Raw genomic sequence first — 27,399 nt, forward strand, 5'->3', positions numbered from 1 at the left:
TAACACAAGTATATAATCTAGTATCTCAAGGATATCGGCCGTAGCAATGTATTAATGATTATGCATATTGATGACCAAATTAAACACATCAATGTATTCTTAGAATCTAGGAGTCAAGTAAGGCATGAGGCAAGAAGGTCACGTGATTCTACAAGACACAATTTATAACATAATTTACCCCCGAGCATGGTTAATCCTGATACATGCATATATGCTCGTCACCTCATATATGTATCAACCCCGTATGTAGCAAACAATGTCAAATAGTGGGAAAAATTCTCTCAACAAAGTTAGGCAAGGCACTTACCTTAATTCGGCTAACTCAATACTCAATTTAGCTTTTTCCCTTACAAATTCACCTCCGCTCGGCTCAATCTAGCCAAAGATGACTTAAATACATTACACAATACAAGGGAAAATAATTTCAATTAATAAAGCTATGATTTTTATATAATTTCTAAAAAAGTCGACAAAAGTCAAACCTCGAGCCCGTCAGGTCAAAACCCGGGTCCAAGGGTAGGTCTTGACTACCCATAGCCTCACGAGTCCAAATACATATTTTGTTTCAAAATTCGAGTCATATTAGACTCTTAAATCCCAAATTTTCATTTTTCAAAGTTTTGACAAAATCCCCAAATTTTTCATGAATTTGATGTTAAATCTTATGTATAATCATGAAATGCAGTTAAGAATTGATTAGAGTTACTTACCCAATGATTTGGTATGAACACCCCTTCATGAAATTGCCTCCCATCGAAGCTAGGGTTCAAAATATGACAAAGCGAAGCTAAGTCTCGGAATTCTCAGCATTTAGCATACTGCAGATGTCGCATTTATGACTGGGGGTTCGCAAATGAGACCTCCGTAAATGCGGACAAAACATCGCAAATGCGACCCCTGACAGACCAGGCCTTCATCGCAAATGCGATATAGAGTTCGCAATTGCAAAACTCTTCAGGCTTCACAAAAGCGACAACTTCATCGCAAATGCGATCCAGTCCTCAGCAACCCAGGTTCGCAAATGCGAGGCTGCTTCGAAATTGTGATAGTCGCATTTGCGACAAAAACATTCCAAATGTGATGACACCAGTACCAGCACTCAAAATCGTGAAACATCATTCCGGATCCAATCCGAAACCCACCCGAGCCCTCGGGGTTCTAAACCAAATATGCACACAAGTCTATAAATATTATACGAACTTGCTCGCGCGACCAAATCACCAAGATAACACCTAAAACTACGAATTGAGCACCAAATCAAAAAAAAATTTTAAGAAAATTTTAAAACTTCTATTTCAACAACCGGACATCCGAATCACGTCAAACCAACTCTGTTTCTCACCAAATTTGACAGACAAGTCATAAATATAGAAATGAACCTATATCGGGTTCCGAAACTAAAATACGGACCCGGTACCAATAATTTCAAATATCAATCAAACTTTTAGATTCATTAAGCCTTTAAACTTTCAAATTTTAATAAAATGCGATAACTCGAGCTACGGACTTCCGAATTCGATTTCGGGCATACGCCCAAGTCCCAAATCACGATACAGACCCATTGGGATCGTCAAAACACAGATTTGAGGCTGTTTGCTCAAAACATTGACCAAAGTCAACTCAAATGGGTTTTAAGGCAAAGATTTTATATTTTTCAGTTTTTAACATAAACGCTTTACGGCAAAACACCCGGACTATGCACGCAAATCAAGGAGGGTTAAAATGAGGTATTTGAGGCTTCGAAACACAATATTAGATTCTAAAACATAAGACGACCTATCGGTTCATCACATAATACATCATGCAGGGATACTCGTGCCCTCAAACTACCGAAAAAAGTGCAAGTGCTCAAAACGACCAGACGACCAGTCGGGTCATTACAAGAATGAAAGGTGCACTTGTTTTGTAGAATAATACACCACTAGTGAAAAATTGAGAATAAAAAATAAGAAAAAGAATGAAAAGTCTGAAAAAAAAAGAAGGAAAAATAGAGATAAATGAATTGTTGTCTTGTTCTTGCTAGTGGGGTATAAAGTAAAGTAGTGCTTAAAAAAGAAAGAATAATTTTGGGGGGTGATCTTGTGTGTAAAATTGAAGTGGATTGAAGAATATGCGCTTAAAGTTTATCATGTGATGTGTTAAAGTGCTTAGGAGGGTGAACCACTAATCCTAAATATATCCTACCCGTTCCTTAGTCCACATTACAACCATATAAAGTTCAAATTGATTTTAGATCGAGTGAGCCTACATTAGTGGAGATTTACATTATGGGCAAGCCTATGGTACCTTTTGCATGCATGTGACTTCTTTGTCAGAGTGAGACATTTTCTTTGATATATGTGAGTCCTTAAATTATATTTGATCATGAGATTCGAATGTGTGAATTTAACTTACTCTCTTGTTCTTGTTGTGAGGGCACATAGTTTCACGAAGAATATGTAACGTTATTAGACTTCTCTGTGATGTTGGGTGTTTAAACCATGAGTGCATTGTGATATTAAGTCGGCTTTTGAGGCTAGGTTTGTTATGAGCACGTTGACTTTGTTGTGAATATGTGAAGAATGGCATAAGTAAAGGGAAGTGTAAGTGATTGCATATGCTACAGTTTAATTGTTGCTATCAACCATGGTCATTGGTGGAGTGTATGTTGAAAAAAAATAAATTAAAGTGCTCTTCCCTAGTTGAGATGTGTACGTTGTTGAGGTGTAGCTGATAGTCCCATTACTCGAGGGCGAGCATGAGTTTAAGTGTGGGGTGTTGATATTTGGCTTAAAGTATATATATTTATATGTATATCGCCTCATATTTTACTCGTATTTCGTAAATTTCGAATGTGAAATTTATTGATTTATGCATATTCGTAGTATTTTTATATGTAGGAATCATCCGGAGGCAATAGGGGGCGAAAGGTGCAAGATTAGAGCCAAAAAGAAGCAAAAGGTTGAAAATTGGCCATTGTAGCGCCATAGGCAGCGTGGTCGCTACATGTGGCGCAATTTCCAGAAAGTTTATTTTCCCAGCGCCAGGGCTAGCGCTCCAAGCTACCCTGGGCGCTGGTGACGGGAAAGTATCCTAGTTCGCCCCGGACAAGGTTATTTCGGCCCAAGACTCCCCAATGCCTATAAAAACAAGTCTAAACCTATTTTGGAGGGGGAGACGCCACTTTGAGAGGAAAAGACAAGCACAGAATACTCGAGAGCAAGGATTCTCAGTTTTTCTTTCTCTTCTCTTCCTTTAACTTTATAATTTATTAGTTCTAGAGTTTTGGGTGCTGCATGAACATTGTAGTTTGAAGCTTGAATTGTTCTTACTATTTTATCATGATATTAGTTTATTTATTCAATCTTGCGCTTAATTATTTGATTGCTTGATCAAAAAATTATCTTTCAATATTACGAAGAGAAGAGACGAAGAGAGCGAGTTCTCACAAAAATTAATGGCTAATTTTCACAAAATGATGAGGCAAGTATCCCGTATTATGAAAATGATGAGGCAATTTTCACATAATCAAGATATTGCTTACCCATAACCTGGCAAATCCACAATGTACCAACTCTTGTTCACCAAGAAATGATTAATAAGCTGAGTCTTCCCTGTACATTTAAACATACTAAAATTAGAATCCACAAATAAGTACCAACTAAATACTCCATCCATTCCTATGTGCAACAAGAATGATCCCTTTTAAATCCAAAAATAAATTTAACTTGAACTTCTCATTTTACGCTTAATGATAATCTTATAGCATGTTGTAAGACCATAAGTTTCACCAAACTTATAGCCATATGAACGTTATGACATATTTAAAGTTACGAGTTTCAAAATTCTTCATTTCTTTCTTAAATTTTGTATCAGGTTAAACTATATCATATAAATTGAAATGAATGAAATCTTAATACAGCTAACCCGAACGGGCTCTAAATAAGAAGTACTCCCTCCGTCCCAAATCAATAGTCACTTTTGCTCAAAAAAATATTCCAAAATACTTGTTACTTTAGGAATTCAAGACTAAATGTGTAAATTTACTATAACAACAACTCAATATAATTTCACTAGTGGGGTTTGGGGAGGGTAGTGTGTACGCAGACCTTATTCCTATTTTGGGATAGAGAGGCTATTTTCGATAGACCCTCGATTCCCTCCTTCCAAGAACTCCCTACCTTGCTCTTGGGGTGACTCGAACTCACAACCTATTGATTGGAAGTAGAGGATGCTCACCACTAGAGCAACCCACTCTTGTCAAAGGTAATTTATTATAAGTAATTTAATAAACTAAATCTTATACCTATTGTTTTCTTAATGAATGTGAAAGGAGACAAAGCGATAGTTAAAATGGGACAAGGCAGTAAATCGAAATCGTCAAAACTTAAACAAAGTACAATGACCATTTATGCTTTCTCGATGTATTAAATGATCTTTAAATACTTTCTCCATGTATTCAATATGATGTTTTAAATTGCCACTTGCCGAAGCTAAGACAAATTAGTGACAACACATATTCTTTCCTGAATAACACGTGTTACTACTGCTCCAGTCCATCCAAGATTACTACAATACATATAAGGGTTACAAAATGGTGAACTTGTCAAGTACCACAAACTTTTACCATTACCAACCAATAAGATTAGTTCATTCCTAGCATGTAGAGATAGAAAGTCGACAAACGAATAAAAGAATGCTAGAATAAGACATGGCAATGTATCAGAACAATGATCCCAACCTGTAATTGGCTAAACGTTTTTGCTATAGTGACTAACAACATACCTTTATACAGATTATTTCACAGATACCTTTATAATGTTGCAACCGATGATCCAGTGTCATCTGTCATTACAATCTCAAAGCGGACCCTGTATGCAATTTATTGTATGTTATTTGATTTCCATAAAGTCAATGATAAAGTAATTCTTCTTTTATTTGAAGAAGTTTGTTTAATGAGGTTGGACTGCAAGCCATGATACCTGGGGGTTATCATTGCGCATCGATTGCCGCTCACACAATGAAAACTTTTCCTTAATGGGTTTTCTACTGTTACGTGCTGTGAAAATTGTTAGGGATATATACTATTAATCATAAATTTGGTTTAGATATAGTATTTATTATAAAATAATTATTTATTTAATTTTAATAAAATTTTAAATAGATTATATATTAGTTTGTGTCCTTTGCTTATATACTAGATAATTTAGTGTATATAGTTTAGCTTATACACGGAAGATTTAAATCATCATTTCTTATAAGTATAAAGTTTGAGTTCACAATCTAATGATGGAATTGGACAGACCATCATGGATGATTATAGCACAAGATTAAATATAATTTATCTTGATTATAAGAATAGTTTAATTCCAACTTCATGTGCTAGTACATTTTGTATGTATTAAACGGATCTTGCCATTAAATGTACTTATACTCTTAATCTTGATATAATAATTATTAGTTGTGTATATTATTATTGTTTTGATTTATTAAAAGGCGAGATTCTTTTGTGTGTCAATATGCCTGGTAAATTGGATAATAATAATAATGTACATTGACGAAGTGCTAGTTAGTTGATGGAATCCATGTCTCGGTTTAGAGATTGATAATACACCTTTATGAAAGCTTATAAGTTTTCATGTGTAAACCCGGCCGGTGAATTTTGTATCCGACACATGAAATAAGTTAGGCAAAAGTCTAAAGAAAATAATCAATAAATTAAATCGTCAATAATTTAATTTAATTGATTAGTATCTGAATCTTAACATGGGGAGTTAAATAAGATTTAATGGATAAATTTTGAAATTGAATAAGGAGTGCAATTACGAATTTTTAGTAGAATAATTAGTAATTAATTATGGTGGATATTAATTTCAAAAATTAGAAATTATTTCCATAATTGGAAGCCTTGTTAATTAAATTATGTGGTCCCTACTGTGCCTAAATTATAGAAAATAAAGGAATCATTTTTCTAGTGGAAAGGAAAATGTAACAGGTTTTGGAAAAGGGTTTCAACCCTTAAAACTTATGCTATAAATACATAAGGTTTTCCACCAAGAGGTGAGAGAGAAGGTGGCCAAAATTTTCAGTCTTTTTCTTAGAAAATTTCGCCCACACGAAATTGCTATTTCCGAATATTATTTAAGTAATACAGTTGAAGACCGTAGAACGTTCACGAATCTTTATCATGCTGATGATGGAGATTTCACTGAGTTTTTGTGAAATTGGAGGCTCACGTGATAGAGGAACTTTATTCACGCTTCAAAAGGTAATCCGTGAAATTTCGTTTATACTAGTTGTCTAGATTACATGTGATTTTGATACTGGGATTGCTTCCGCTGCTTATAATAATCCATCAATTGGTATGAGAGCCCACTCACATCTAATTAGATAACTAGGTTTTTCATGAAACAAGAATATCGTGTTTATGTACATTTTTGAATTACATGTATATATTATTTTCTGAAAAACAGCACTGCTGTTTGTGAATTAACTGTGCAAAAAAATTTTGGATTATTCTTGTAATCATGAGATATCTATTTTTTTTATTAATATATGATTGGAAGTATCTGATATTTTTGGGTAAACCCTAGAAAAACGCAAAACTCGATTTTGATCGAATTGTCGGTATTTTCGGAGGTCAACGAAGTTGACGGACTCCGATTATGCCGAATTTTTGTGGGTGCATCGAAGATGACGTGGTGAGAAAAACGTATTGCTTTAGCAGTGAATCATGGTGTGTTTGGCGTTTTGAGGTCGTTTGGACTGGGGTTTGGACGTTTTTCTATTTTCTAGAAATAATTTTTTAATAATTTTAATTCGCTTTTAATTCAATGGTGGTGGGGGTGACTCCACATGGTCTCCATGATTAAATACTGGTGATATAATAGTTTTACACTTTGGCTATTAGTAAATAGACGTGTTGTTGTATTAAATTCAATAATAGAGGTGTATGATTTTATTGACTAGGTCTTACAAGGTATACTTGATATTGTGTGATGATATAATTATTTTGTAAGAAAGTGAAATCCTCTATTTGATATCCTGGATGACTAATGATTGGTGCGTTTGGCATATTTGTGCATAAAACATTTCTCAAATTTTAGTTTATGTCTTCATGCCCTACGTGATTACTAGTCTTGGATTTTCGATGAAGAATTTTGTTCTCTAGTTAGAGGTTGTAATTAAATGAAATATGACAGTATTTTGTATGAGTTTTATATTATTGATATGGCTTTTAAGCTATGGTCTATATTCTGCCATAAAATAATTTTATGAGCTACATGTATATTCACATGAAAATTGAGAATTTTGTGAGTAATAAATAGTTATGTGATGACCCAAAACGTTATCTTATATTTTTGAACTCGATACTACGCTCTTAAGCCTTAAAATTCTTATTTTTATCCTTTTTGATTTGCGTGCACAGTCTGGGTGTTGGCCCGGAAGGTTTATATGTTAAAAACTGATAAAAATAAGAATTTTTACCTTAAAACTTTAGTTGAGTTAACTTTGGTAAACTATTTCGCTAAATGGACCCGGATCCATATTTTTACGGTCCCGGTGGGTCCGTATCGAATTATGAAACCTAGGCGTATGCTCGAAATCGAATTCGGAGGTCTCTAGCTCAAGTTATGAATTTTTGATGAAAATTAAAAGTCTAAAAATCTAATGTTATTAAGAATTGATTGATGTTTGACATTATTAGTACCGGGTCCATATTTTGATTCCGGAGCCCGATACAGGTTTATTATAATATTTAAGACTTGTCGGTGAAATTTGGTGAGAAATGGAGTTGGTTTGACGTGATTCGGACGTCCAGTTGAGAAAATAGAAATTTTAAAGTGTTCTTGAAAATTTCATTTGGTTTGGTGCTAAATTCGTCGTTCTAGGTGTTATTATGGAGATTTGATTGCGCGAGCGAGTTCGTATGATATTTTTTGACTTATGTGCACCTTTGGTTTAGAGCCCCGAGCGCTCGAGTGAGTTTCGGATAGGCTATAGAGTGAGATTTGGCTTGGAAAACACTGCTGGTGCATATGATAATATTGTAGGCCTCCGATCTCGCATTTGCGAGATCAGGCATCGCAATTGCGACCTCTAAGAGGTTCGCATTTGCGAGCTTCTCATCGTAAATGCGAAGAGAAGCTGGGCCAACAGTTTTCGCATTTGCGAGTTTTCTTTCGCATTTGCGAATGGAGTCGAGGGAAGGCCAGTGATCGCAAATGTGATCATTGAGTCGCATTTGCGAAGATTCAAGGTCGCATTTGCGAACCTATCTTCGCATTTGCGAAGGCAGCAGAAGTGTGAAGGGTTTCGCATTTGCGATGACTCCTTTGCATTTGCGAAGCTCAGGTCGCAAATGCGACATCTGCAGCTGATCAAAATGACTTTTGGACGAGAATTTTCATTCATTTCCCAAATTTTCAAGACCTAAAACACAAGAGGCGATTTTTCAAAGACCATTTCTTCCCCAAATCATAGGTAAGTGATTCTAAACTGGTTTCTTTCAGTCTTTCACTATATTTTACAAGATTTCAACCTAAAATCTAAGGTTTTCATGGTAGAATTAGGGGTTTTGGGTAAAAACTAGGGATTTCGGAAATTTGGGGATTTAGACCTCAAATTGAGGTCGGATTCCAAAATTAATTATATATTCAGGCTCAGGGGTGAATGGGTAAATGGATTTTGGTCCGAACCTCGGGTTTTGACAAAGCGGGCCTGGGGTCGATTTTTGAATTTTTGGAGGAAAGTTTGGGAAATTCAAATTTATGCAATGTAATTAATTCCTTTAGCAATATTTGATATTATTGATTCGTTTTTGAATAGATACGAGTGGTTTGGAGGTGAATTCTAGAGGAAAAGTTGTGATTGAATATTAAGTGGCCTTCAGAGCAAGGTAAGTGTTGTGTCTAACTTTGACTTGAGAGAATTAGGAATCCCAGACTATTTACTATGTGAAATTCATGTGAGCGGCATATATGTGAGGTGATGAGTACTTATGCGCCGTCAATTTACCTGTTTTCTATGTTTTTTCCGTTTTTCTTATATTGTCTCTTTTCTATACCTAATTGCTACGTGTTTATACTAGTGTTGTTAAATTGATCGTTCTTATCATGTTTACAGATTTTCTGGTGAATATTGAGTATTTATTTCTAAGTTGAGATTGATATTGTGGAACCAAATGTTGAAGTAAGGCTTTTACTTGTTATTCTACCTCCCTGTTGTTATTTATGCATTGAATTATGGTAAGAGAGAGTGTAAAAGCACGAAGGGTAATGTCGTGCCATATTGTGAGTGTTAATGTACGAAGGGTGATGCCATGCTATATTGTGAGTATTAATGCACGAAGGGTGATACCGTGCCATACTGTGAGTGTAAAAGCACGAAGGGTGATGCTGTGCCACATTGTGAGTGTTAATGCACGAAGGGTGATGCCGTGCCATGATATGAGAGTTAATGTACGAAAGGTGATGACGTGCCATTTCTATTGATTTTATGGTGAGATTGAGAGTAAAAGCACGAAGGGTGATGCCGTGCATTTTTCTTTTACTGTATTCGTTGTTTCTGTTGATTCATAGTACATTGGTTATTCCAGTTATCATTCTGTTTGTAGTTCTTTATCTCGTATGTCCCCCAGCATGTTTTCCCATCCCGATATTTCCTGTCTAACTTTTCATTACTGTTATTTGTATATACACTATTAAATTGTACAGGTTGATTTGTAGGTGCCTTGCCTTAACCTTGTCACTACTTCGTCGAGGCTAGGCTCGACACTTACCAGTACATGGGGTCGGTTGTACTGATACTGCACTCTGCACTTTCTATGCAGATTTTGGTACCGGCTCGGGTTGATCGAGACTTTGCTATTGGACTGTTATCCGGAGATTCAAGGTAGATCTGTCAGCGTTCACAGACCTTGAAGTCCCCGTCTATATTTTCTGTTCTACTGTTTCTTTCATTCAGACTGTTGTATTTCTTTCAGACTATTACTTGTAGTGAATTCTAGAATGCTCGTGAATTGTGACTCCAGATCCGGGTGGTAGTAATTAAGATAGTTTTTATATTATTCCGCACTTATTATATTTTATCTTAGCTAATTATTGTTATTTACTGAATGGAAATAAGGATTTGGTTTAATAATTCTCTAACGTTGGCTTGCCTAGCAAGTGAAATGTTAGGCGCCATCACGGTCCCAACGGTGGAAATTTCGGGTCGTGACAAGTTACCACTAAAGTTGTTTGGTTATTTGAACTTAGGGAAAATTCTTAATAAATTTGTACATGTGAAATTGTGTCTATTCATGGATTGAGCATTTTGATTAATAAGTAGGATCCACAAAATGGTCTAATTATTTGAGTCATTTAAATCTGCTTAATATACCATATGAAAATTATCCTTGATAAATCTACATTAGTGGTGGAGATTCTTAACTAGAAAAAGAGTTTTATCTTTGGGTACTGGTGAGACCAACTCCACCCATGAGAAGAGATATTAGGGTTTTCGCCGAACGAAAAAAAATATAATAGCTTAGGTTCTTGTGTATTTAATAAAAGGATAATTTATTGCAAAAGGAGATATTATGTATCCTAGAAATAGGAAGAACATAATATATGCCTTGAGATCATAGTATAATTAGAAGGAGAATGGAAATCAATATCATATTTATTTTAATTCATGAAACTGCTTAAAAGCGGTTATTCTTCGAGTTTGGTTACAGGCTGGTGGTTATGAATTTGACAAACTCCGATTGACCTGAAACTTGGTTGGTTCATCGAAAATGATCTAGTGAGAAAAACTAACTGCTATGCAGTGAATCATATTATTTTTCGGCATTTTGAGGTCGTTTAGATGGATATGAAAAATTATTCTTTATATATCAGCTATATTTGTGTTAAATCTGAAATATGAAGATTTAACTTGATGTGATATATAGCAAGAATTCAAATCACATGGATTTAATCCTAAATATGCCAAAAATAATTTATTCGAATTTGGTCTAGTTTTTGGCGATCGTGAACTTCACGATCTCCGAATGACCCGAAATTTGGTAGGATCATCGGAAACGATCATTTAAGAAGAACTAACTGTTATGCAGTGAATCACATCGTATTTTGACGATTCGGGATCGTTTAGATGAGTTTTTTTGGATGTTTGGCGGATTAAAATGTGATTTACATACGAAAAGTCATTTTTTCTATCATTTTATTTATGTCTAATCTGGAACATGATAACACATGTTGATTTGACATGAATTGGTATATTATAAGAATGTAGGTCATATTTTAAGTTCTTAAAAAATGCTTAAAATGGTAATTTTTCAAATTTGGTCGCAATTTTTGGAGATTGTCATTTTAACGATCTCCGATTAATTTGAAATTTGGTAGGTTTATCAGAAACAGCCCAATGATCAATACTCACTAATATGCAGTGAAAAACATTAATTTTAGTATTTTAAGACTGTTTAAATGGGGTGTTGAGCATTTTATTTTAATTCTAGAACATAATCCTCAGAGAAAAGTTCGTGGTTGTGATAAAGTGGTGAGAGGAATTAACCCCTATGGTCTCTATTTTTTATTTATAATGAGATAATAAATTTACGCGTTGACATTAGGTCTTCCTCCATATCGGATAAATTTATTATGAACTCACTGGGTATAGTTACTAGTTATTGCTAAGGTGTGTTAACTCTCTATCTGAGTTTAAGGGTTGAATCAATTTTGTAACTAAAATACAATTATGATTAAGTGGTGATAGAAATATATTCCTATGGTCTTACACTATTTATTTCAAGTGAGTAATAAATTTACGCGTTGACTTTAAGTCTTCCTCCATATCGGATAAATTTATTGTAAGCTCACTAGGTGAAATACTAGTAATTGATATCGTGTACTTACTCTCCACCTGAGTATACATGTTGGATCAATGGAACTAGAGCTATTAATTATAATGTTCACTTGATTTAAATTAACAGTATACTCTCCATCTGAGTTGAGTCTTTTTTAATTATTGGAGTGAATAATCTGGCATTACATATGTATGTTGCATGAGTAGTTTTTTTCCCATCGAAATTGCTATTCGAGATGCATGAATACATATATGTGTAGTGTGTTTAAAATTTTCGTATTAAAAGATTATATACAATTGACTGAAAATAATAGTATAATCTCCATCTGAGTTGGTTCTATTTATTTTTGGATTGTATAATTCTTGCATTATATAATATACTTTGCATGAATGATTCTTTTCCCATCGAAATTTATTATTCGAGATGCATGTATGTATATAAATATTGAATGCTATCTGAATTTTATTATTTAGTGTTTTGACTTATTATGATCTATTTAATGTTTTTATCTCAACTCCACAATGACTTTATGCAATTTGTCGTATTACTTTTTAAAATTTTCTTTTAGTGATAAGACATTAATTTAAAGGATGCAATATATGTACCTTTTCTTAGAAGGAATTTAATTCCGGTTTCTGGGCAAAATAAGAGATGGATATTTGTCTTATTTTTCGAATAACTCTTGAGTTATTCAGCTTGATAAACATTTTATCTCTTGTGGTACATGAATGCATGACCTTGTTATTGTATATTAATTATTGTATATTAATGTCTCTCTCGAACAGAATAATATTAGTCTACCTCATAAGAGAATATGTTCTTCAAAATTGAGTAAAATTTATCTGTGCACTTTTGTCTAAGTCATATTAATATGGATAGGATTTCAAGTTGGTCAAGGATGGACTTTAAGGTTCATTGAAAGTAGAGACACTACCAACTTGTGGATCATGTCTAGAAGAAAAATGACTAAAAGATTTTTCCCTTCAAAAGAAAATAAAGTTTGTGATAAGTTAGAATGAATCCCTTCTGATTTGTATGGTTCAATGATTATACTAGTAAGAGATTATTTTGAGTATTTTTGTGACGTTCATAAATGTTACTCAAAACATTAATACATTTGTTTGATGCACTGTAAGTCTAAATGATTTGAGTAATTCAAGACTTTTAAGACTTGAAACGGAGAAGCACCAAGGAAATATATTAAGTTACTGCAACTTGATTGTAGTGGCGATCACCTCTCTAAAGAGTTCTTTTGTTACTTATCATAATAAGGGATTACATCTCAATTGTCTACACTGTAAACTCCATAATAGAGTGGTGTTGTAGAAATAAGAAATAAGTCTCTTTTCAACATGGATAGATTAATGAAGTGTTATTCAGATTTGCCTTATTCGTTTTTGGAATATTTCCTAGAAACTGCAAATTACATTCTGAATTTAGTTCCTTCTAAGTTAGTACCTGTGACATCTATAGAACTGTGGACTGAATGTAAGCTCAGTCTGCGACATGTTCATATATAGGCTTGTCCAGCATATGTGCTGAAATGTCACGACCCAAAATCCAACTAGCCGTGATGGCACCTAACCTCACCCGCTAGGTAAACCCAATAACAATAATCCGATTCAATTAATATTTAACTGACTCTAATTCACTCTCCAAGGACTGGTAGTACAAATCATGAGCTTCTACAATTAGAAATTACAAAGCTGGTATGAAATAAATATATCATCTGTTCGAAATGTATATAAACAGATTTTTATAAATCTAAGGCTACCATAAACAAGAGGCAGCTACATCTAGAACGCAGGTACGTCTTTAAATCCAGCTCCCATCGATCACAGCAACATCCATATCCAATATCTGCACGCAAGGTGTAGAAGTGTAGTATGAGTACAACCGACCCCATGTACTCAATAAGTAACAAACCTAACCTTAGGTTGAAAGTAGTGACGAGCTTATACCAAGGTCAGATTCCTCACCCATATCCAATAACATCTCATAACAATAAAATTGAGGCAACACAAAGAATAACTCAATAATAAGATGCTCAGCTCGTTCACAATTCCGGAAAAATAAATAATTTCTTTTCAAGTATAACAGTAAAACTCAATTCTTTTCACTGAAATCACCAAAATATGAGTAAGTCTGAACACTGTGATTTTTCTCAAAAACTTTATTCCACAATAGGAAATTTTATTTTCAAATGGCATGAGGAAAGTACCTCTCTATGCCTACATGTCAATGTGCATGCCAATGCAATACAACATAGTAGTAAAACCATATGCATACTCTCAGAGTATCAATTCACTCAGTCCTTCCAATCAATCAATCCTCTCAGTCACTCAGTCCTCCCAATCACTCAATCCTCACAGTCACTCATACCTCACAATCACTCAATCCTCCCAAATCACTCACGCTCGGCACTCGCACTTAGTAGGTACTTGCACTCACTGGGGGTGTGTACAGTCTCCGGAGGGGCTCCTTCAACCCAAGTGCTATAACAAGCCAATCATAGCATAAATCTGTCAACCATGCTGCGGCGTACAACCCAATCCCATAAATAATATATATATATATATATATATATATATATAAATAAAAATCCAATATAGCCTGCTACGGCGTGCATCCCGATATCATAATCATCCTCACAGTCAGGCCCTCGGCCTCACTCAGTCATCAATCTTTCCAGTCTCTTGGGCTCATAATGTCATAAAAATCAGCCCAAAATGATGGTATTATGAATCAATAAATAGCAATAGATACTGAGATATAATATGATATGAATGAACATGACTGAGTGTGAAATTATAATTTGAACATATAATTCAATCACAAAAATAACCCCAGTGGGTACCAATAATAACCACATATGTCTAAGCATGATTGTTTTTATACTACTAGGTTATTCCCCTAGTAGCTATTATATATAATAAATCCCAAACTGGGCGAAACTTACAAAATGTTTAAGTAGCCTATAAAACAAACAATACAAAAAGGAACTGCAATGGCTATTGCTACCTACTACAAAGTAGCAGTAGCGTAGTGAAAGATGGAAAATACAAGGCTAGTAATTTGAAACATCTGAATGTTGCCGACGACTGTGAATGCACACATCCGTTGCTAACAATTTATTGTAGCACCTACAAAGCTCTCACCAGGCGCCATTTGTTGCAATCCAAGGAGTAGGTATGTTTAAATCTAGTAGTTATAAAGCAAAGCATTTTGGACATTGTGATCTTGGGGCTGAAAATTCCAGCATCATTGTTGATACATTGAACATGAGTTTGAGATGAAAGCATAATAGAGACAAAGCTGCCTGCTTGATACATGAGGACAATATAGTGTCTTCTCATCTCCAGATTGAGCATGCATGCATACTAATACCACTGGATGATGATATGATGCTATACTGTCAATACCAAAAATAGATGTAAGCAGCAGTTTTCCTTATATTTCATGTGATTAGATATCCTCAGTTTGATATAACAGTACCAATAATTCATACACAAAGAAGCTGGTCACATGTGCAGCCATATACTGTGTATAATTGCAATCAAATTTAGTATAAGCCGTATCTATGAGATGCCTACTTGACTCCATAGTTCTATATGGTGTTAAACCACCCCCAGAATGAGCATGATCACATGATAGTACCACTGAGAAGTAATCTAACACCACACAAACATTACACAGTAGTCAAGCTTAGGCCATGTGATAACTGTCTGTGTAGGTACATCTGATTGATGTCCAAGCCAATTTGCTTGTGATGTATAGCAGGATGGCTTTCATTTTTCTGATCCTGATATGTACTGATATCTGTGTTATTTCTGAGTACGTATAGTAGATTCCTGATCACTTCAAGTTGATTGAGATTGATCTCTGGGAGTTGATACTAGCACAAATAGGCAGTAAGAGTCTTTAGATGAGCAGCAAACATATGTTGTGTAGAAGCAGTAAAGCTTGATTGATGTTCTACTAAGTATTTGTGATGTCAACACCCATATGTATACTTTCCAAGGCAATCTTATCCTGTCTATGAAACCTGCAAAATGAAGCAACCAAGTTAGGATGTTTGTGCTCCGAGGTTCATGTGTGCAGCAGTACTGGTTCTGCTGAAGACCAATCATTTTTGTGATTGGCTTCTGTGCAAAATCAGTGCAGGTTGAGCATTCTTTTGTAAAACTAGTCTATACTATTGTCTATACTGTAAGCCCATTAGAGAGAGGCAACAACTATAACCAAACAAGTATGTATGTGAAGAAGCAGTGGAGTCCTTTGGTATCTGTATGAAACTAGTCTTTGCCTTAGTTTTGTGATCCTGTTATTGCCACCTGCAACATGAAGCAACCAAGTTAGAATGTAATGTTGTGCTACCAGGTTCCTGTGTGTGCTGAGAATTTTGAGGATGACTGGGTGGTGAGTGATGAGGGTTGTTGTTGGTGCTGGCTTGTGAGTCTCTTATTGGTTATTTTCAAGTCATTCCCACATAGCACTAAGTAATGGCAACTCCAACTAGCAGTTAATAATAGACCAGACATTGACTAGCAGTACTGGTTCTGCTGAAGACCAAACATTTTTATGATTGTCTTCTGTGCAATCAGTTTTCTGATTCTGTTACTGACACCTGCAAACTGAAGCAACCAAGTTAGGATGCAATGTTGTGCTCCCAGGTTCCTGTGTGTGCTGAGTTCTTTGAGGATGATTGGGTGGTGAGTGATGATGGCTGTTGTTGGTGCTGGCTTGTGATTCTCTTGTTGGTTATTTTCAAGTCATTCCCATATAGAACTAAGTAGTGGCAACTCCAACTGGAAGTTATAGACCAGACATTGAACAGGAGTACTGGTTCTGCTGAAGGCCAATTATTTCTGTGATTGTCTTCTGTGCAGAAGCAGTGCAGGTTGAGCATATTGCCTCAGTTTTCTGAGACTGTTATATTTGTTGAGAGCAGTACTGGTGCTGTAGCCAGGCATATTACAGTCTCCACTACTCAGGCTTTTACACCCTTCAAGCCTGGTGTATGTATGCCCAGTAGAGTGAGAGAGACAACAGCTATAACCAAGCAAATATGTCTGTGCAGATGCAGTGCAGGTTGAGCATCCTTTGGTGTCTGTATAAAACTAGTATTTGCCTCAGTGTTCTGATCCTGTTATTAAAACCTTCAAAATGTAGCAGACAGGGTTATGAAATGTGTCTGTGCTCCCAGACTGTTGTGTTTTCTGGTGATACTGAGGAGGTTTTGGCCATAACCAATCAATCACCTACACCCTTCAATTGGCATGTATTTGACATGCAGATTCAATAATTGTTATACCTTTTGGAAAGTGACTATGCTAACATATTGTTGAGGGCAGCACTGGTGCTGCAGTCAGGCATTTACAAGTGTTCATAACATAATGTATAGATCCTTGGATATGTGCAGAAACAATTTGACCATGTTTTCTGAGGATATTGACTATAGCTTGTTGGTATATTACAGTCAATATTATTCAAGCATCTACCCTCTTCAAGCCTGGTGTATATAAGCCCAGTAGAGAGATAGAGATAACAACTATAACCAAACAAATATGTCTGTACATAGGCAGTGCAGAGGCAGACAACAGCTATAACCAAATACAAGTGGAGGAAACACTTAGTCCATGCTATTGCCTTAGTTTTCTGAGGACATTTACTATAGCTTGTTGGCATATTACAGTCAACACTAGTCAAGCATCTACACCCTTCTAGCCTGGAGTATGTAAGCCCAGTAGAGGGGTAACAGAACCCATATAGTTTGGTGTTGTGCAATGCTAGCTATAACTATAACCAAACAAATATGTACACCATACAAATGAGAGCAACCACATGTTTAGGAAGGCTAGTTGGTGGAGTTTTACTAGCCTACTTTTTTTTTAACATCTTGCTTGTACTGTTGAGATAACATAATTTTTAAGAGACAATGCAAGGTTTTATAAGTTGATCTCATTAGTCAGGTTCTCTTCTCTTCACAATCCTAATCCGAAGGTTAGGCATTTGTGATTTGTCCATGTTGATCAGTTTTTTTGCTGTAATTGTCAATTCATTAAATGACTGAAATGTGTGTGTACCTACAAAAGTGAAAGCTAGGTTAGCAAAAAAATCAGCAATAATGTTCCCTTCCCTTAGTACATGCTGAAAGACAATATTGTAGTTATTCTTTATATGCTTGATCTTCCTTACTTCAGCACCTACACACCAAGGAGTTGCCCATTCGCCATCAATTATCTTCCTCATTACTAAGGAATCAGTCTCCATAATCAGTGGATGTAGCTTCCTTCCCACACAGTATGCCAATCCCTCCATAATTGCCTTTGCTTCTGCCACTATGTTAGTTGTCTCTCCTATCTCCTTTGCTTTCGCAAACACCAAATCGCCAGCATGATCTCGAACACAAAACCCATATGAGCTTGGTCTAGGATTGCCTCTTGATGTACCATCAGTATTACATTTGAACCACCCTTCATAAGGAAGCTGCCATGTAACTGTCTTAGTCCCCACATATTGTTTGTAACCTTCAAAGAAGCTGATCATATCTGACCATAAAGGAGGTATTCTGGACAGCCATGGGTACCTCATCCTTACTAGATAATGTAAAGTCTTATTCACTTCATGAATTACCCTATTGCAAGAAATTTCACCTCCATACTTCATTGTATTTCTCCTCTTCAAAAGTTCCCATGTGATTACAGCTGAAGCTGCCTGAAATAATGGCATTAGTTTAGGACAACACTTTGCATTCCACCATGTTCTTATTACTTGATGCACCTGTACCAGATTGACCACCAAACCTGCTGCTTGGAGGAAGTTTTTCCATACTCTAGTTGTAGTTTCACTAGTTAAGAACAAGTGTTGAAAAGACTTTTCTTGTGGTTGTGAACAACACCAATACTAAGACACCACTATATACCCACTTCTTCTCCACAAATCGTCAGTAGGAATCTTCCCCTTACACAATCTCCATAAGAAGAAAGAGATTTTGAAAGGTAGGCCTTTAGTCCATATCTTAATGTAGTCAGGATTAGCATGTGCTCTATGCCTCAAAATATTCCAAGCACTACTAACAGAAAAATTTCCTGAGGGAGTAGGCATCTATCTAGGAACATCCCATGAGTCTTCAGTATTGTCAAATAGGACTTCTTGCCTGATATGTTGAGCAATGTCTGCAGGGAAAGATTGTGCTAGAAGTTGCTCATCCCAGGTATCATCCGCTCTCAATTCAGCTACTTCCTGTATATCTTCATTGATTGTATAATCATTTGGAACAATATGGTATAGAGCTCCCAGACCAGTCCAATTCTTATGCCAAACATTAGTAGAACCCCTATTCATTTCCTATGGTATTTCATGCTCCACCTCTTCCCTAGCCTCTAACATTTTCCTCCATACATGAGATCCTTGTCTAAATTGGACAGTTGTCGGGAGTTCCGTTTTACAGTACTTGTTCCACATAAAGTTAGACCATAAGGACTTGGATGTCCTAAACTTCCACCACAATTTGGCAAATAAGGCTTTTGATACATCATGCAGTGATCTAAAACCTACTCCCCCTTCCTCCTTTGGTAGGTATAGATTTTGCCATTATGTCCAATGTCTACTTCTACCTTCTTCCTTGTTACTCCAGAAGAATCTCGCAAAGGTTTTATGAAGGTGTTCAAGTACATTTTTAGGTGGATCAATGACAGATAAGATGTGCGTTGGCATGCTCTGTAGGACACCAGAGATTAATGTAGCTTTCCCCCCATAGGATAGAAGTTTCCATTTCCAAGATTGCAGCTTTGCCTTTACATTTTTGATCAGGCCATTGTAATAATCCTTCTTTCTTCTTGTGTAGAAAATTGGACAACCAAGATAAGTGAATGTAAATTCACCCCTTGAAAATCCAGTGATAGTACCTATAGAACTGGACACTGTTGAAGACACATTAGAATGCATATAAAAGGAACTCTTTGTCTTATTGATCATTTGGCCTGAAGTGTGCTCGTACTTAGATAATACTTCTACAATTTTCCTTAAAGAGTATGGATCAGCTGAAGAGAAAATTATAGTGTCGTCTGCGTAGGCCAAATGATTCAATAGATCCGTCCATTTAGGCATCCCAAAGCCCTTGAATCTCATGTCTTCAAATAGTTTATTTAAAGACCGAGATAGTACCTTTGCGGAGAGTATGAACAGGGCTGGAGAGAGAGGATCCCCTTGCTTGACCCCTCTTGTTGAGTGAAAGAATCTTGAGGCTTGACCATTAATCAGAACAGAATACCAGTTGTTGGAAATTAAATTCCATATCATGTTGATGAAGCATTCTGCAAATCCCACTTTCCTCAAAACATACATTAAATACTTCCATGAGACCCTATCATATGCCTTTGCCATGTCAAGTTTGATAACTACATTGGCAGGTTTTCCCCTTAATCTTATGTCAGTAACAATCTCCTGTGTTAGCAGAATATTTTCAAATATACTTCTCCCCTTGACAAATCCTGACTGGTTAAAGGAGATCAAAGAAGGCAGTATATTTTCCAGCCTATCATGGACAACTCTGGAGATAACTTTATTTACAAAATTGCTTAAGCTAATAGGCCTAAGATCGTTAAATATTTGAACCTGTTATTTTTTTGGTAGCAAGACAAGGTTTGTGTGGGTTATAGACTTAGGTAAAGAGCTTCCTCTATAAAATAGTTTCAGCATCTCATGTATGTCTTCCCCTATTATATCCCAATATTCTTGAAAGAAAATGCATGTGAAACCATCAGGCCCACTTGCACTTTCACCACTCAGTGCAAATACCGCTGCCTTTACCTCCTCCATTGTAGGAGTTCTACAAAGTTCTATGTTTTGATCACAAGACACCATTGAAGGCACATTGTTGAGGAGCTCAGAACATGTGTGATCAGCTTCATGTGTGAACTGGTTCTGGAAACATTCCACTTATGCATCAGCCATCCGTTCTTGTGACTCAATTCGATTACCATCATGGTTCTGAATCCTCTTCAGTTGGAGTTTCTGCCTTTTACCATTGACATGGTTGTGAAAGAATCTAGTGTTTCTGTCTCCTTCTGCAAACCAGGACATACCTGCCTTTTTTTCCCAATATGGTTCCTCTATGCTCAGATATCTCTTTAATTTAGATTGTGCCTTCTAGAGTACAATTCTATTCTCAACTGTTGGTTCTTCTTCAAAAAGCATTTCCTTTATTCTGACCACATCTTCCCTTAAAGCTAGTTCTTTGAAGATGTCCCCATAGGTGAGCCTACTCCATTTTGAAAGAGCAATCTTAACTCTTTTTAATTTCTGTTTGAATATCAAGAAGGGGTCACCTGTGAAGTCAGCCTGCCAATTCTGTCGAACCACCTCCATAAAAGAGGCATGTTTTATCCAGAGATTCAGAAACTTGAATGGTTTAGTAAATGTGGTAGCCTTGTCACCACAAGTCATAAACAGTGTTGCATGATATGAGCCTATTCTAATTAGATGTTGGACCTTTGTAGTTGGGAATATAGATTGGAATGGGGAGTTGACAAAGATTCTGTCCAGTCTTTTAAATATGCATTCTGCATTTGGCCTCCCATTCCACCATGTGAAGGGACTTCCTTTGTAACCAGTGTCAAAGAGTTCACATGAATTTACATAGAAAGCAAAGTCTTCATATTCTGGAGGATAGACTGGAAGCACTCCAATTTTCTCTTCTTCATTCAAAAGCACATTAAAATCCCCTCCAACTAGCCATGGTAGTTCCATGTCGCTTGCAAGGTAGTATAAACTGTCCCATAATTCTAATCTGTCCAGTGATGAGCACTTTGCATATACGAAAGTCATCATAATATATTTACCAATATCTTGATGATAGACTCTGATAGTAAGTTGTTGTTTCGTGTCAATTACCAAGTCCCACTGCACAACTGAATCCAGAAAAAGCCATATCTTGCCATTGATATTTGAAATGGCAACATCCATGCCTAGTCTCCTCCTGTAATTTTGAATACATCTTTGATTTTGAAAAGGTTCCATAAGTGCTATAACAAAAAAAACCATGTTCCTTTTTCATGTTGATAACTCTCTGAAAGGCCTGTTGTGTCTTAACAGACCTTATATTCCATATGAGTGTTTTAATAATCATCTAGTCGTGGAGGCTGCCCTTTTGGGCATTATTCTTGGAGGTTGCAGCTGTTCCTTTAGTTGGTTTTGCTTCTTTCCTTTCTTCCCATGTTTAGTAGACAACCTAGGTGACAACTCTCCTTCTTTTGCAACATCCTTGAAGTTCCCAGTAATAGACTTATTGTCACCTTCATCTTCTAGTTGTTCTTTATCGACCAAGGCAGTATGAATTTTCATTGGCTATTGGTTGTGTGTAATAATGTCATGCATTGCATGATTTGGAGATTTCAATGGTACTATAACTTGGATCTGCATTGGAGATCTTGTACTTGATGCACAAGCCATAGACAATGTATTAATTGTAGTTAACTCCTTTGTACAATAGCTGTAGCATTATGTTCATATACAACGATAGCATCCTTCACAACCACATCTTGGGGTTCTGGAGCATCATTACTGACTTTGTCAGTTGGTGTGGTTACCACTATAGTTCCTTGAGCAGTGGCTAGTAGTTTCCCAGTTGTGTTGCTGCTCAAAGCATTGTTGGGTAACGCATTGTGAAGTTGTTCTGGTATTGGCTTTTCCTTATAATCATCAACTCTGGGTATTATTTTTTTCCCTGACCCATAACTCTTCAGTTGTGCTTCATCAGTCCCTAGTTGTACAGATCCTGTTGTATTGCCGTTAGGCACAGGAGATTCCATACATGTCTGTAAGGGAATATCCTGGCAAGAGTGGTTGAGTGTACCATTAAGGATTTCCTTGTGCATTCTAAAACTCCTTTGCACCCAATCAATAGTATTTTCCTTTGTCACAACTGGTGTTACCCCAGCAATTGTAGCAGTATTGTTTGTACCAATTCCTAGATCTTTTGGATTATCACTGGATTTGTCAACAATCCTCATATGTTGGATCTCTTGACTTCTGTTTGTTTGCACTGTTTGATGCTTGTGCTGCCTGTCGTTTATCTAGTCCCTGCCATTATCATCTGATTCATTCTTTCTGTTAGTAATAATTTCAGCAATTCCATTTGTTTCAAGGATTTTGTCGCTTGTAGCAACATGTTGAGTACTGTCAATCTTGTTTTGATCAGTAGGTTTAGTAAGCTGTTGCAATGCCTGTTGAGAACCAACTACCTTGGGAGTTTTTTGGTCATTAGGTATATCATGCACAGTGTCATTACTTCCATCAGTTGCAACATCAATATCAGTAGCCCTGGCACTTGGTTCTGCTATATTCCCTAATGCACTTGTCGTATCAGTTTGTGGTTTGGTCAGTGAATCATGGTTCTGAGCTTTTGTGGTTATGTGTTTTGCATTCATTTGTTCATAAGGGTTTTTGTGTTTCTCTTGCTTGTTTTTTTTGGTTGATACCCTTGAAGTTCTTCTTCTTTTGAGATTGCCATTGATCCTTGGAGTGGCTTGTATTTATTGGTTGTTGTGTTGTAGGTTTGATTTTGCCCTGTTGTTCTTCATTTTGGTCTTGTACCTCTATTTTTTGTTTGTAATTTTGTTCTTTGTGCTGCCCCTGTATGATCCGCTCCTTTTGACGTTGTATTCTATTTGCCATTTTAGTATTGTTTGATATCTCTTTGGTCTGATTTTGTGGGGTTTTAGCAGGTGCTTTTTTCTTGTCTTCTTCTTCTCTTTCTCTAATAGGGCATGAGTAGTCTTCATGTCCTAAGTGCTTGCAGTGTGAGCAGTATGTTGGGAGATCCTCATATACCACTTCTAGCCACTGTCCATCCCCGTTAACATCCTGATCTTTATCAAAGCCTAGAAAAACATTGTGAGGCCTGAATTGAGTCAAGTCGGCCTGCATTTTGACTTTTGCTACACTTCCTCTTGTTTTCTGCATAGAGGCTAGGTCGAGATGCAATACCTTACCAATAGGAGACAACAGTACAGATAGTACCTCTATGTAGTAGAAATGCCATGGTAGTTCAGGAATGACTATCCAAACAGGGACAATTGGGTTATCCTCATTTGGGTTGAAGATGGGTGTCCAAGCTTGTAATTCCATTCTTTGACCTTGGATGTACATGAAGGTTTTTGTCCAGACAGTTGTGTGATCATACTCATTGTCAAGATCACTATACACTGTGCGAGCATTGAAATGGGCTATTTTAACTCATCCTCTTAGATCTGTTTGTGCTATGAAGCTTCTCCTGATCACCTCCATTCGAGGCATTGTGTTAAGAAATTTCCCTACAATTGTATATTGGCATCTGGAGGCAAGTGTGATTATGTAGTCCTTCTTAGTAAAGATGACAGCCGGTTAGCCCTGTTTGGTAGTTATTTTTGAGGGTGTGAACTCTATTGGAGCTATTTCTACTGCCTGCCTTGCTCTTAATTTTGTAGCAAGTGAATGAGTTATGGTAGGGGGTAATGGGGCAGGATAGTTAGTTAGTTTAGGTGGCTGGGCAATGGCTTCTGTTTGGTTTAGTGTGGTTGCTGATTTTGTTGAGTAAAACTGGGTACTTTGGTGGACATTTGCAGATGGTCGTACGGAGTGTGTGTTCTTTGGTATATAAAAATTGGTTAAGATGTTTGGATGCGTGTTTGCAGTATATGTATTGATTGTTTGACTATGGTGTTTAGTATGTTGTGTAATTTCTTTTGGTGTTAACATCTGAGTGTTAGTGTGATGGTGCTTAGTCTTAGTATTATTTTTATTCTGGAAAACGGGTGCTTTGTCAAAGTTGGCGGAGATCTTAGGGAAATTTGCTGGCATTGGTATTTGATTGAGTTGGGGATTAGTTTGAACATTGACATTCCTAGGTAAATCAGTAGTTGTTGTATTAGGCACATGTGTTGTAGAAAAATTATCTGAAGATGCCAAACTTGTTGTTGTAGTCATTGGCTGCACTTGAGTAGTAGGAGTGGTTGCGAGTTCCTTTTCCTTATCAATAGAGATTATCTCGACAGGTGAAACACTGGGACTTCCATGGGCAGTCAGTGAAACACTCAAGTTTTCCGCTAGTGGTCGAGTATCAAAGATATCAGTTTGATACTGGACTTGCGGGCGACCTTCAGCAACATGTGGATAATATGTTTTGTCCAATTGAGTTTCAACTAGGGTTAGGCCAGTTGAAATACCAGGGACTCCATGGGTGTCATGTGGCGCTGTAGGTGACTGCCTTTTATCACCCTCATTTGTTGTGTTTTCTTGCAACTTCTCTTGACGACTAATCTCAACATGACTTTGTGAAGCAGGCTCATTCGTATATTCATCAAAATTAACATCAAAGCTGACCCTGGCAATTTGTCGAACAGATGGCATGTGTAATTCTGTGTGTACTGTATTCTGCCGTGTTGGATCAAAATGTTCCTTGTGGTTGTTATTTGAGGGGTTGGGATCATTATCCAGATCAATAGGAGTATAGTGGCATTGGTTTTGAACATTTTGGATATCTGCCACCCTATGCGCGATCAACAGCTGATTGTTGTCGTTGTTCATCTGTGTAGAGTCGTTGCTTCGTATGTTGATGTTGTCTGAAACTATTTGTATCGATTGTAATTGAGGTGCTGAGTAATCTCCATGGCTTTGAATCAGATGATTTGGTTTAGAGATAGTGCAGTGCATTGTAGCTGTCTCCAATTGTTTTTTTGGCAAGTTTACAGTTCCGCCATTGTTGACAGTTGTAGCAGATGGGGAAGAATCAATAAGGGCGCCTACATAGGGTTTGCGCGCAGGGTTGTTACGCGATTGTTGGATCTGGTCTGATGGCTTTTCACCACCGGACGATGGAGCGACCACCATTTTTGTGCGTGTTGTTACCGTTGCTGTTTGTCGCCTCTCTTCAAAACAAGGGTGACATTAAGCATGATTTTTAATACGAGTCTCAGCTCAATTTTTCTCTAACACATAGAAAAATGTACTGGTATCAACAGATTATTCAACTACATAGTTCCATGGAATTTGACCAAGTCACAATTCCTATGGTGCACGCCCACACGCCCGTCACCTAGCATGTACGTCACCTCAAAACCAATCACATAATACATAATCCGGGGTTTAATAGCCTCAGCTCCAAGATTAGAAGAGTTACTTACCTCAACAAGACGAACCCAACGTCGAGCGAGCTAATCAATACTCAGGAAATTCCATTCCATGCGTATCCACCTCTGAATGCCTTCTTGTCTCCTCAATTCAATGGCAACGATCCGAAACTGAAATTCACCCCTTAATGATACTACAATGATCTACTATACTAAGCAACTTCAATCTACAATATCATCAATTGGGACCAACATTAGTAGCCCATTCCATAGTTTAGGCCATTTAGACAATTTACCAAACACCTAGTGGGCATACATTTATACATTTCTCAACCATAGAATTAGTTCAATCTCTACAATGGTTATGTATTTAAATTGAGAACTTATGGCTTCCAATCACCATTCCGTGAGTTCCTGTAATTAATTCATACTCATATTTCCATAATATATCCATACATGTAAGTCTAAGGGTGTAGGATTATCTTTTGGAAGAAATCTTACAAAACCCTCACTTGAGTTCTTGAAGAAATTTCTTGAAGATATATGTATTTTATGTGTAGATTTCATCAATACTAGAGTAGAAATGATGGAATTTCACACCAAAATAATGGAGATTTCTTACTTTGAAGAAGAGCTCCAAAATTCGTCCAAATAAAATGGGGAAAATAAACCCCGAAATTGTATTGTATTTATAGGCCCAGATTTTTGGGTTTCAGATGCTGCCCTGGATGCTTCGCATCCCCACTGCACTCCTCTTTGAAGTTCGGATGCGGACTTGGATGCTATGGCAACACTTCACTGCTAACCTTTCTTTCAGACGCGGCCTCGGATGCTTCGCATCCGCAGACTCCTCCGCCAGCCTTTGGTAATTTGGTCATAACTTCTTGTTGGAATGTCCAAATGACGAACGGTTTGAAGAGTTAGAAACTAGACTCGAAGACCTTTAATTTTATATGTAATCCAAAACATAACTCTTTATATATATGTAGATATAATAGTCCAAAGTGTGGTTTTGTGCGTATTCATTTGGAACTTTAGTCTATCATAAAATTTCCAACTTGACTTGGACTTAGGGCTCTCCTTAGACCCCACATCACTTATAATATGACTCGTACACTTATTATCATATCCAATTGATATCAATTATATTAATAGTCCTTGTCTGCACACAAAATAGTATAATGAGCGCACATTAATTTTCTTACTAGCACTCAAGTACTTCGAAATTTTCCGGGGTGTTACATTCTCCCCCACTTAAGAACATTCGTCCTCGAATGTTTCACAAGTCACTTCTAAGAATAGAGTTATACTTCTACCTCCAACCATTATACATAGGTACTTATTACTACATCGATCTCATACTTCCTTCCCAAAATTTTAACTTACTTATGGCCCTTAAAATGTGACTATCTTTACAAATTCATAAACATTTCGGCAGAGTTTTCCCTGTAACTCGGCCTA

General features: G+C 36.6%; 2 protein-coding genes across 2 annotated transcripts; both read right to left on the bottom strand.

The window, feature by feature from the left end:
* Positions 1 to 17,791: 17,791 nt before the first annotated feature.
* Positions 17,792 to 18,934, bottom strand: LOC138899183 (uncharacterized). Its single transcript, XM_070185317.1, has 3 exons — positions 18,753 to 18,934; positions 18,611 to 18,662; positions 17,792 to 18,544 (listed from the first exon to the last, which is right to left on the bottom strand). Exons 1-3 carry the CDS (start codon positions 18,932 to 18,934, stop codon positions 17,792 to 17,794), a joined length of 987 nt encoding a protein of 328 aa, XP_070041418.1.
* Positions 18,935 to 23,263: 4,329 nt separating this feature from the next.
* Positions 23,264 to 23,959, bottom strand: LOC138899184 (UPF0329 protein ECU02_0060-like). Its single transcript, XM_070185318.1, has one exon. It carries the CDS (start codon positions 23,957 to 23,959, stop codon positions 23,264 to 23,266), a length of 696 nt encoding a protein of 231 aa, XP_070041419.1.
* Between the last annotated feature and the right edge of the window lie 3,440 nt (positions 23,960 to 27,399).

This window comes from Nicotiana tomentosiformis, chromosome 9 (assembly GCF_000390325.3).
Source record: "Nicotiana tomentosiformis chromosome 9, ASM39032v3, whole genome shotgun sequence".
Lineage (NCBI taxonomy): Eukaryota > Viridiplantae > Streptophyta > Magnoliopsida > Solanales > Solanaceae > Nicotiana > Nicotiana tomentosiformis.

What these genes read in the sequence shown, in the direction of transcription:
- LOC138899183 (XM_070185317.1), bottom strand. Translation starts at nt 18,934, where the DNA reads ATGCCTACTCCCTCAGGAAATTTTTCTGTTAGTAGTGCTTGGAATATT. An exon ending in GATTTGTGGAGAAGAAGTGG is followed by an intron (nt 18,663 to 18,752) that starts GTATATAGTGGT and finishes AACTACAACTAG; the next exon opens with AGTATGGAAAAACTTCCTCC. An exon ending in TGGTGGTCAATCTGGTACAG is followed by an intron (nt 18,545 to 18,610) that starts GTGCATCAAGTA and finishes CCATTATTTCAG; the next exon opens with GCAGCTTCAGCTGTAATCAC.
- LOC138899184 (XM_070185318.1), bottom strand. Translation starts at nt 23,959, where the DNA reads ATGGAATTACAAGCTTGGACACCCATCTTCAACCCAAATGAGGATAAC.